This window comes from Hermetia illucens, chromosome 4, assembly GCF_905115235.1.
Source record: "Hermetia illucens chromosome 4, iHerIll2.2.curated.20191125, whole genome shotgun sequence".
NCBI lineage: Eukaryota > Metazoa > Arthropoda > Insecta > Diptera > Stratiomyidae > Hermetia > Hermetia illucens.
In genome coordinates, this window is record NC_051852.1 from 66351389 (window position 1) to 66364231 (window position 12843).

The 12843-nt window shown below is 44.6% G+C and overlaps 1 protein-coding gene across 1 annotated transcript in view; it reads left to right on the top strand.

The window, feature by feature from the left end:
• Positions 1-10651, top strand: part of LOC119654343 (integrator complex subunit 2) — an 80257-nt gene extending 69606 nt beyond the window's left edge. Inside the window, exon 3 of the mRNA XM_038059683.1 lies at positions 7261-10651. Within this exon, the coding sequence (XP_037915611.1) occupies positions 7261-9565 (2305 nt within the window). The 3' untranslated portion in view covers positions 9566-10651. The remainder of the gene's footprint in view (positions 1-7260) is intronic.
• The last annotated feature ends 2192 nt before the right edge of the window (positions 10652-12843 follow it).

Below are 12843 nucleotides of genomic sequence, written 5' to 3' on the forward strand. Positions count from 1 at the left end.
CCTCCAGTTCTTCGAGTTGTTTATAGCTCGTCGAACTTCCTCTTCGGTAACATCCGCGAAATTCATGCCAGGTGTATTGGCATGGCGGGTGCCTTCGGCGGTGATCCACTCAGCATGCTCAGCATGCTGGGCAGGTAACCCCCAAAGTCCACCCCAATACTCTTTCGCTTCCGTCACCGAGAACTGTATTGTCTGGGCGCTCTGTTGGGATTCGTTGAGAGATCTGAAAAAGCTCCGCTGGTTCCTCGCGTATGTTGCATTCTGGACACGTCTGGAATAACTTTCGCCATACCGTCGTAACCGACTGCATATGACAGAAAGTTTCTGTTTTAGTGTGTCCAGAATTTCAACTACGGGTGTCTCACAGGGGATGGCATAGTTCCGGTAAACCCTCTGCACTTTATTTCTCACCCGTCGGCTGGCATTGCCAGTGCTGATCTGAATCAGTCTAGCAATGTCCTGCCTTAGTGAGTCCCGCCGACGTTCCAGACAAATTTTCCATGGTGGATCTCTTTTGTCACTCAAACCAATAAGGCGAAAGCGAATCTTCTGACCGTGCAATCTGATAGCCGCAACTGCACCACAATACACAAGTGATTGTAGTTGCAGCAGCGACATATCAGCACACAGTCGAGATGCAATCTCATCATTGATTTGAGATAGAATTCCCGGAGTTGCTGGAGATGCATAGAGCCTGGGAATACCTGGTCTATGCAAAGGATCCATATCCGAGAATTCTATACACGCTCTTTGGAATTCCTCCCGAACTTCAGCGGAAACCTCAGCTGGACGGTGGAGAAGAGTGCTTCGGCGAGTACTGAACCTGTTGCCTGCAGTGCAGCGTGGTGTTGTTGATGCCGCCGCCTCTGCCCCCATCGACTCTCGGTCACCAGTTTCCCCGATGACTTCAAGTCGAACACGTTCCCTGATGGTGGCCGGGATTGTGTCACTGCGAGTGATGAAGCGGTACTGGTCTGCGACTCGCTGCGCAGTCACGTGCGCGAATTGCGGGAAACGCTCGACGAATCTCTGGTGCAACAAGGGGCGGTAAGATGTTATACCCGCCCCCGCCGTTATTTCGTAGTAGGAGCGGATGATGAAGAGGTTCATTTCTTCAGTCCATTTCATCCGCTTCCTACGCGAACCTGCTGAAGTGGTCGCCACAGATTGTGGCGAAACAGCTGCAGCAGGCGGAGCTGTGCTCCTGATCGTCGTGGCGCCTAGACGTCGAACCGCCCCACGACTAGCGGTTTCGACGCCGTGCTGTCCATTACGAGAGCCCGACCCAGTCACCAAGTCAGACGACTCCCGCCGGTTATCCGTACCGGACCTTAAATTTCTCCTTCTTCTCATTTTTTGGTGGTGCATTTTATCCCTAGCTGCCAGGTGTGTAGATAGCTTCCTTAGTGAGTAATCTGCAAGACTGCAAAGTTCCTGCACTTTCCTCACCTACCCCCTGAGACGCTGCGGTGGCGTACAGCCATTCAGACTGAAGCTATCCATCCCTCCTCCTTTCACAACCGGGCTTGGGACCGGCTTCGACGGAGTTACTATTATTATCATTATCATTATTATCATAGGCCCTCATATCTAACAGTATTTTTTTTTTTTTTTTTTTTTGTGCGTACACGGAGGTGGAAAATCTTAGAAAGACACGTCCGCCGCAGCTCCGCCGCCCGAACGGCGGAACAACAGTGGGCGCGTGTGGGATTCACACCCACTAAAAACCACCCCCGGTCTCTCCAGCCCCAGCCCCGCGGGACCACCATTGAGGTATTACTTCGCGGGGTAGGTTTGCCCTTAGGCACTCATCCTTCTCCTATTTGCAGCTTTCCTCCTTCTTTGTTCTTTCAGCAACTCCTCCTGCATTTGGATGATTGCGGAGCTAACCGCAAGCCACTTCTCCTCGGACTCCAGCATCTCAGTAACCAAACTCTCCGGGGTCACGCTCCTGCCCAGCACTTGGTTTAAGCTCCTTCTCTCCATCGCAAATCGTGGGCAGTGAAACATCACATGCTTTGGATCCTCCGGTATGCCATCGCATCTGGGACAGTTCGGAAAATCATCCAACCCAAAGCGGTGCAGATACTGCCTGTAGCAACCACCGTGTTCCGTGAGGAACTGGGTAATGTGGTAGTTGGTATCCCCATGTTTTCGCTCAAGCCACACCCTAATGTTGGGAATGAGCCTGTGCGTCCACCGACCTTTCGCAGACTCGTCCCATCTGCGTTGCCAGAGATCAAGCGACTCTGACCTTGCCGCATTTCTACGCTGTGCATGCCCCTCCATATGTCTTGCATTCTACAGGACACTCATTTCTTTGGCCAGAATGTCAACCGGGATCATGCCTGCCACCACCAATACTGCCTCATCTGATGTGGTTCTAAAAGCACTGCAAACCCTGAAAGCCATCCGCCGGTAAACCGAGTTCACCTGCTTCCGTCTCTGAGAGTTTGTAAGCGCCTCTGCCCACACAGGCGACGAGTAGAGCAGGATGGAGCGCACCACTCCGGCTAGCACCAACCTCCGGCAATGTTTCGGCCCACCAATATTTGGCAACATTTTTGCAAGTGCCGTGGTGGCACTGGCTGCCTTTTGGCATGCATACTCTAGGTGTTCCCTAAAACTCAATTTGGTGTCAATTATTATCCCCAGGTATTTGATAGCCGGCTTTGATACGACCGTATGTCCACCGACCTCCACTTTTACAGTATTATTTTTCCTGCGTTTCGTTATCAAGACCGCTTCCGTTTTCGCGTCCGCCAAGGTCAGCCCGGCCTTTTCTAGCCAGGACTTTACCGCTCTCACTGTTTCCGTTGCGTAAACCTCCACATCTTCTGGGTGTTTTGCTGCAACAACCACAGCTAGGTCATCAGCAAAGCCGACAATCGTAGTCCCCTCTGGGACGGGAAGAGCAAGCACCCCATTATACATGGTATTCCACAACAGGGGACCAAGTACCGATCCCTGTGGTACCCCGGCTGTGACAATGTACTCTTTGGGGCCCTCATCCGTCCCGTACCAGAGAGGTAGTTTTCCACCAAATTCGCTAAGTATCCGGGGACACCTATGTCAGCCAACGCCCCTTTAATTCTATTCCAGTTGGCCGAGTTGAATGCGTTTTTGACATCCAACGCCACCACGGCACAGCAGCCGCCAGAAATCAGTGCACCTTTTGCCAGGTTTACCACCATGCCAATTGCGTCCACCGTAGAGTGGGCGCGTCGGAAACCAAACTGGCGTTCCGACAAACCATTGCTGGCTTCGACGATGGGCAGAAGTCTGTTGTAGATGACTCTCTCCATCATCTTCCCCATTGTATCCAACAGGTAGATAGGACGATACGACGCTGGGTTTCCAGGTTGCTTGCCAGGCTTCGGCTGGCAACAACAACAACGCGAATGCTTCGAGGAGAACACGTCCCCTGACATTAGTTATCCGGCTGCCCCATTCAAGAGCCCACGCATTGAAATCGCCTCCTATTATGATCGGCCAACGTCCTCTTGCATCCAAAACAAGAGCAGCAAGCATCCGCTAATACTCGACGAGTGTAGCGCTGGGTGGAGCATAGCAGCTGTAGATGTGGATGCCCTTCACCTTCGCTCTGATGAAGCCCTCCTCCGGGTGCTCCATTATTTCCTGGAAGGCTTGTTCTCCACAAGTCCACAGCGCTGCTTGGCGCGGTTGGTCTTTGACCCAAACGCTACCACCGCGGTTTCGGTATGGTTCACTTAGTATGGCCAGATCGATGTTTTTCTCGCGGATGGTTTGCGCGAGTAGATCCTGCGCCGCCTCGCAGTGGTTGAGGTTGATTTGTAACAACCTCATCTGCGATTTGTGCTAAGTGCTCTCCTGTATTCCGGGCACCTGCTGCTGCCTGCAATGTGCCGATGGTCCACACCCTCCTTTCCTTTGCACAGTAGACAATTTGGGTCAGCTCCGCAGTCCTTGCTGATGTGGCCTTCCACTCCGCATCTCCTGCATTGCTTTGACCTGTCATTTGGGTTAGTGCATGACTTCGCAATGTGACCAAAGCCAAGGCATCTAAAGCACCGTTTTAACGCCACCTGTTCCCTAAGGCGACACATAACCCAGCCTATTCTCACTCTCCCTGCTGCTAACAGTTTGAGTGCGTTCTCCACCGGCTGATGATGGCGGTTTGTGTTCCCCCATAGGCTTTCCTTAGCGTTTTCACCGCTGACTCTTGTAGTCCGGCAAGATCGAACTGTTTCTCCAACGCTTCGCGAACCTCCTCCTTCGTCGTGATTTCATCTATATCTTTGCAGATTATAGTGATCTCCGGCCTGCTAGCTCTTATGTCGGCGTCCTGCCATAAAGTCTTCCCGATTTGGCTTAAGAATTTTTCCGCGGTTACATCCTTGGATTTCTTAAGTTCCAACATAAGATCTCCCTTCTGCGACCGTCTAATACGGCTGACGTTGTCTCCCAAATTGGTGAGTTCAGGGTCTGCCTTCACTTTCCTGAGAATGTCGGCGTATGACCCTTCGCCTCGTTTGGAAATGAAAATCACCTCCGGTCTTATCTTCCTCCGATAATTTCTTTTCCGCGGTTCTACCTTCCTCCAAGCTTCCGCATCCGCCTTTGAAGGTTCGATCCCTTTTCTCGAGGTAGCCACTGCAGTATTTTCCCTGGTAGCTTCAGACGTACTTTTCATGAACTCCGCCTTTTTGGGAGTTGAGTCCTTTTTTCTTTTCGGGGTTTGCTGGCCTGTTGAGTCATTCAACTTCTCGCGCAGCCTCTTCCCCGGTTTCTCCCCTTTTGTGTTTTGAACCGGCGTTACTTGAGTTGCCTGGTTCATTTTTCCAATCGGCGACTTCTCTACTCGTTCATCCTGGGCCTTGCCGTACGTTAAACGGATGCCTCTTATCATGGCCCTTATATTTTGGTGAATGTTCCTGCGCTCCTTTATAAACTCACACAGCTCCATGATCTTTTTACCGAGGGCAGTAAAGGCAGCTCCAGACTGATCATTGCCCAAAACATCGCTCGGGTGAATCGGCGTTAGCGATTCTTCCTCATCGAAGACTCCCGCTATACGCTTCCCACTGGGGGTAGCGATCGTGGGGGCTTGTGCCCGTGTGGGAGGGGATCTGCGAAAAATCGAGCTCCTTCTGAACGGATCCATCACTGGAGTCAGTTCAAGTTCCTCCCGTACGCTTGTAACATTAGATGCCACAGTAGCCAAGGTTCCCACTACTGAGGCACTGCGGTCGTTGGATATCGACGGCCGGGAGCCCGCTTGCTCACTCCCAAAAACCGCCGGCACTGGGTTTCCGAAGCCCTGCACCGTAACTTCATTCTTCTTCTGCTCCTCCATGTTTGGTTTTATTTCTGGGTATCCTTCCCATAGCCAATTTTTATCCACGGGTGGGCGTTTACTTCTCACCTACCCGGCCTGCGCATAAACATGCCCATACACGCACATCTCCGGAAGCGTGCATGTGCATGGCCATGACACATTCGCCGAGCATTCCCTTATCCGCACGAAGGGACGCGCCTGATGGGAGATTTGGCAACTCCACACAGGATATCTAACAGTATTTGCCTGTGGTTTAGTGCTTATGATGTGATGTGAACAGAGAAGGTCCCAAATTAATTCGCAAGTCCTGTATCATTTAGTGTGGATACTATCTATTAGATCAAGAAGACAATATAAAGGAGGAGGTTCGGGTAGGGACGAGGTAGGTAGGTGGCTCGTGTGGTTAATGTATTGGTGGTTCAATGTCGCCTAGATGGTTTTCATGTTTATGGAGAGCAAAAAGCTTTGCCTTTGGTTCCCGCTGGCATGTGGGAAGTCATAAACAGCTGTGCAATATCTTTAGTTATGACAAATACTGCTACATACTCGCAGCAACTGCCAGCCGTGGCACTAACACCAGCCCTTACGCGCGGAATTTTGGATATGCAACTCCCATCGCAGTCAAAGTTGTGCAATGATTTTCCGTTGGGGGTTGAATCTGTATATAGTGTCTTTGTATTAGATGTACTATTCGTACGATATCAGAAAAGTGATCGCACTCTCGTCTGCATGCTTAGTTGTTGTCTGCTGTGCACCGTTGAGCATTACCTTTCACATAATCGTGCTCATCACGCGATTTACTGTAGTCGCACATCTCAATAGAATTATTGTGTTACATGCGAATTAAATTGTTTTAGCTGTCCTTATTTAATAAAAGAAAAAATAGATCAGCATATGATTAATAATAATAATCGTTGGGACAACAATCCATATGGGATCAGGGCCTTGAAGTGTGTTAGGGCACTTCATTCAAGACCGTAACGGTGTACTACAGTACACTGTGGGAGGCAATATGGTCAGCATTGCGTTCGCCCGAGATTATTTATTACCCTGATTTGACTCAGATACTCATTCACAGCTGAGTCGACTGATATCCGACGTCAAATCACGATACAAATCCCACTGTCACCAGTGAGATTTGAACCGCGACCTTTCGTACGACAGCCTTGGGCTCTAACCACTCAGCTATCTGGACAGCATATGATTGATCGAAGTTTATCCTTCGTGACAAACATGTTCATAAATTAATTCCTATCATCAAATCAAATTCTTTTCCTGATCAGTTATTTTCCATGCAGTGAAACTATCCTTGTGTAGTTCTAAATGTAACATCATGTTTTATAGTTGTAAAGCCATTAATAATTCTTACTAAAGCATTTTCGTAAATAAACTTCTTGTTCGCCACTGAAATAGTGGAACATTTCCAAATTTCGTGTCAATAGACGTAATCGCTTCTGAGGAAATGGCTATGGCAAACAGACAGTAAACCGATTTAATAAGGACTGGCGAGAAGTATCTTTTTCATATATGGGTTTCTGAAATTTCATTCGTATGTATGTGGTAACTTTGAACTACTATAACTTTGACTGCGCAATATTGCAAGAATCGGTGCTCCTGTATGAACTTAAGGGGACTTTCCGGGCAATTGCTCGAAGTACACTATTATTAAGTTTATTTGAATAGATATTGGAATGGCCTAGATTTCATATAGGCGCATCAACCGAAATTGAATGAATTTTCCCATATTTTTGAGTTGGGTAGTTTCCGAAAGTGTGACCTGCTTCACTTTAAACTGAAACATTTTGGTTCCTTTCTTGCCCATTTTGCAATTTACGTCAAAGTTAAAATCTCCTGCTGAAAGTAGTAATTCAGACCTTTCATTGAAATAAATCATAGTTAGTTCTAGTTCTTCTATATTAAAAGTAACTCTTTCTTTTCAGGTTTAATGATGATGAACTACATCTTCTCGTGCAACTGGTTACCACTAAGCCGTCACCCACGTCAGCTGGAATACGTTTTGTTTCACTAGGCCTTTGCATGCTTATCGCGTGTCCTTCTCTTATCTCACAGTCGTCTTTAGAATCAAGAGCGATTGAATGGATGCAGTGGCTCGTCAAAGAGGAGGCTTACTTTGAAAATAAGTGCGGTATGGCTGGGTCATTCGGTGAAATGCTTCTCCTAATGGCTATCCACTTTCATAGCAATCAAATATCTGCGATTAGTGATCTTGTCTGTTCGACCCTCGCAATGAAAATTCCAATCAGAGCGAACAATACAATCCGAATAAAGCAAATTTTTACACAGGAGATTTTTACAGAGCAAATAGTTACCTCACACGCAGTGAAGGTTCCGGTAACAGTAAATTTGAATGCTAATATTCCCGGCTGCCTTCCTGTGCACTGTATTCATCAGTTATTAAAATCGAGAGCTTTTTCGAAGCATAAAGTTACTATTAAAAATTGGATATATAAGCAGATATGTAGTTGTACCATTCCACTCCATCCTGTAATGCCTGCTTTAATTGAAGTGTATGTTAATTCTTTAATAACACCGAATATGCTTAAAAATAGTGTCGATCATATGCATAAGCCGTTATCGGAAAACGAAATTCTTCGAGTATTTCGAAATTCATTTGTTGGAAATCATTTGGATACAAGTAAAAAAATGTTTTCCCTTGATTCTGTCGAAATATCTGAAACTGGAATAGACAAAGTTTTGGAGGACGATACTACTAAGCCAGCGAACATTACTTCACAGCTTTTAATTCTTTACTACCTCGTACTTTATGAAGACTTGCGATTAGCAAACATGTCGACAATTGTACAAAACGGTCGGAAAGTGAAATCATATTCAACTGAATTTCTTTCTGAGCTGCCTATCAAATACCTATTGCAGCAAGCGCAAAGAAACCAGCACGAATACAGTGGTTTATTTCATCCATTATTGAGACTTTTAATAACTCATTTTCCACATTTAAGTTTAGTTGATGATTGGATTGAAGAGGACAGAATATTCGCCACTTCTCAAGGATGGTCATCTAACTTACTCATTCAGGACATGCAGTTAGTACAAATGTTTGATGAAATCAAGCTCTGCCCTTCGAAATTGATTAAGGTTTTGCGTCACATGTTGAGAAAATCACCGACTGACATATGGGCTCACTCAAAAATAGTTATCGGAAACATTAAAAAAATTTTAGATCCCAAGGTCCCACGTTTAGTCCAAGAATTATATCGTAAAGTTTGGATGCGGTTAAATACCGTTCTCCCGCGGCGCCTGTGGATGATGACAATAAACGCCCTTATGATGCCTGATTCTATTACCTCAAAATTCACTTTAACACACGAGCGTGTTCTTATAGATCCACTTCAAGTGTTACGTTGTGATGGTCGTGTGTTCCACTGCCCAGAGGTCCTTATGATTGTGTTGAGAATTTTGCAAGCTAGCCTTGCAGCTTCAAAATGCCAATTAACAAGGCATATTCAGGATAAACCGTTAGTAGATAAAACAGGACAGATCCAAAATGATACTGAACGAGAAGAGCTGAGAACTGCTCTAGTTGCTTCACAGGAATCTGCAGCTGTGCATATTTTGTTGGAAGCGTGTCTTGATTCAAGTAAAAATAATAATTGGGCATTACGTGAAATTCGTGGCATTGTATGTTCCTTCATCCACCAGATTTTCATCTCCGAACCTTCACTGGCGAAATTGGTTCATTTCCAAACATATCCGCGTCAGTTGCTGAAAATGACTGTACAAGGTGTGCCTTCAATGCATATCTGTTTAGATTTTCTGCCAGAAATATTGGTTATGCCTGAAATGGAAAAGCAGGTCTTTGCTATCGATCTAACCTCACATGTTTCCCTTCAATATGCTTTGCCACGATCGCTTAGTGTTGCTAAACTCTGTCTTAACACTCTCTCTACGCTTCTTGGACTTTTATCAGCGGATTCTCGAATCGAAATGTTCCGCGCGACGTTACCCTGCACAGTACGGCTTGCTGAAGCCTTTCCACCACTTTTGGATGATTGTATCACCTTTTTAATACAGTTAGGTCGAATAGCTCATTCACAAGTAACACTTGGTAGAGGTGCAATGTCAATACCAGTTCTAGCGCTCGCGCCAGGATCCAAGGTAAAAACGAAATCGAAAAGAACGCGATATGCAGATAGGTTACTTGAGGAAATCAAGGAAACATTTTTAATATTACTTTCTGTTGCGGTATTAAGTCCAAGAATTTATTAGTCTTTATTAAAACAAAGAACTTGAAATAATTTTTGTGGAGATTGTAGTTGTTTAATCTCTTGTTTGTTTGGAAATAAAATATTGTTTCTTTAAATGAAAAGATAAATCATTTTTAAAAAAAAATATATATTCCGGAGAATAGTCCTGTTGACAGTTTATTTTGTGATAGTTTGATATAAAGGTAATATTGTTTTACTGCAGTTTGAATTTTGTTGGAAGGCCTGTGGTTACTCTCGTCAAATTTGACTCTGTGTGAATGTAATACGCAGAATGGTATATCGTTCTCTAGAAATATCATTTTGCAAGTTATTTAAAAAAAATGCTTTGGAAACGGTTGATGTTATAGGATTTTCTATTCAGTTCGCAAAATAATGAATTTATAAAATCAAAATAAGTCCTGTGTTATTAATATATATGACTGTGAAGTGTTGACAAATAAGTCAAAGAAGTCTACTGCGTTCGAACCAATTCTTGGACCGATGAAAGACAAGAACGACGCAAATTCGAATTGTATAATTTCCATTACATTCCAGTGACACCAATAATTGTTAATTATCACGAATAATGAACGGACCATGAGGGAATACTTAAAACATTTATCTAGGGCAACATTTTGGACAATCGACTTACACACTCCAGAGGAATTTGTTGGTGATTTTCTAAAAAGCCTGTTGAAGCGATTTAGCCAAGTTTTCTCCAGCAGCCGCATCTTTGGACCCAACCCAATAATAACAAATCTGTCATAATCGGCTTGGGCATTTAGCCTCTTCCGTCGTTGCATTCCATTTTATGTTGCTTTCCGATTGTTGTGTAAACACGGAAGGGTCAACAGATAAATGAATTAAAGAGTCATATTACATTGTAAGGCTCCGCATGGGTCTGAAGCTGTGACTTAACGTGGTATCGGTTTGCATGCACGGTGACTCTTTAATTCGCTATCAAAAAAGATAAAAGTTGATAATATTGTATAGGAAATTAGTTAAAAGCTACAAGTTGCTAATATTGTATAGAAATGTAGCAGTGATAATTTAAATTCGTTTGAAAATAAAAAGATATAGTGAAAGTGGAAATGCGTGTGTTTTAGTTACTGGATACCCGGAAGTTCGCTATGGAGTCACAACGTAAGTGGTAGAATTAAGCTTAACAACTTAACCTTTGCAGAAGTAAGACACCCAGTCGTTCCCGAGGTAAGTTTCTGCACCCCGGAACGAGTGTAACCACGCCCATCGAAACAAAATCCAGGGGTTAGTGCGCGAGCTTGGCCAGTGCCCAAGCAGAGTATCCCTTGGACGAGGTTGTCTAGAACATCACCGAAACAAAGCCGCTTAATTTTTTGGCCGCGGTTGGAGGACCAAGTTGGCTGGGGTAGCCGTATCTACATGAAGGCGATTTCATAAGTTGTTTCGTCTATTTAAAATTATTTTAATCAACGGACAACTGAATCCTGTAGTAGTTTAGGGATTTACAGTCGCCATGTATTTCCGACATTCACAGTCGCCATATAGCGTTTGCACCAGTATCGAAGAATTCCCTTTTTACATGGAGCAACTAAAGAGGTCACCTACGGACTAAATGGAAGAGGTGAGCAGCGAGGCTTAACTCCACTTACTAAAATTGCTTTAGCGGAATAGCTCAACTCACAGACAAGGAAAAATGAGCAGCATCGCTTAACTCTACTCCACTGACTAAAAAGAAAAGGTAAAAAGGTGGAGCGGCTAAAAGCTCACCTCCAGACAAAAGAAAGAAGAGGGAGTCGCACTTACGACAGTTTTGTTTAATAAATGTATATTTTCTAAATTTTATTCTGTAGGAATTTCTTAATTTCCCATTTTTTTAAATATTCTTCGAATTGCTACTCAACGAGTTGAAAGTGCCTAAATTCCCGCTAATAAATACTCGATACACAAAATTTCATACCATTTTGATGATTTTTATTAAAACGGTTAATTATTTTTATTTAAACTAAATTGCATAATCATTCAATGGCACATCCAACAAACACTTTTGCTCACGTCAAGCGAGTCGACACGATTTTTTCCACACGATAGCTGACTGTGAGCTAGTTCCGCTTGTTTCAACCGCCCTCGCGGCCGGCCAATGGCGCCTCCGACTTGCAAGCCACACATTCACCTAGCCTGTCTCACACAAGACTGTGAAGCGGGTGCTTGGTATCGCCCCGCCCCAGCTGATACCTAAGCAGGAGAACTCGTGGCGGAGCTACTCGACCGCTATCGACTGCAGACGTCAAAACGAAGGCGGTGCTCTCGTTTCCTTCCAGTGCCATCTGCCTCCTGGAAGAAAGGCTTCAGCCTGTTCAAGGAGATTGGCTTGGGCTTGCCGTCGACGTCCAGACTAAACGCGTGCTCTTCCCGCTCGAAGACCCTATAAGACCCCTTGTACGATGGTTGCAGCGGCTTCCGCGGGCCATCAGTACGTGGGTGCAAACTTAAACTTCCAAGTTCCCTAGGTGTGAGGACCGCTGGTGGTGTGTGACGGGATGGGGGACGTGGCTTTAAGGGGGTCATCCCATGTGTCGGATCCGCGGAATCGATCTTTTTTCTTGGCACCAATTGTATCTAGATATAGTGCAGAATATATGTGTGTGTGATGATTTTTTGATATTCGGAGTCATTCGGAAATTATAGTGTTAAATACGTAATGAGTCACATACCAGATTTATGTCGACTGCCGTAATAAAGGGCGTATTTATCAGTCCGAATGATTCTCGAATGACTTGGCTAAAAGGACAAGAACTGAAGTTAAGGTTTTACATGTGTTTCTTGAAGAAAGCGAAGATTTATGGATTAGGTATAACAAATTAATGATCAGATAAGATTTTATGGCTAAAAATCACATTCTACTTCATAAATGCGTTTTTCTCGAAACCCCATATTGAAAATCTGCTGCCACCATAGCCCAAAAATCTATCCAACGGAATTCTTTGAAATTTTCACAACTTATTCAGAACATATTTCTACGGTCCGCAAACTAGGATAATTGCGATTCATTCAGTAGTTTTTTTTTTATTCATTAAAGAAGCCGTAAAAAACACCAAAAATTACAAAAAAATTTAGCCTAGTTTGCCTAATTAAGTCTGTACGTTAAAATGCCGTCTACTTTTTTCTTTAAGATGACCAAAGCGCCCTCTAGCGTGACAGCATAAAAACGCCTTTTTTGGAAATGGGTGTATAAATTGCTCTGCATTTCAATAATGAAGTGTGCCATCGGGCTGGAAAAATTACTACGCATGCTCAATATATTAATAAATATACAGTGAA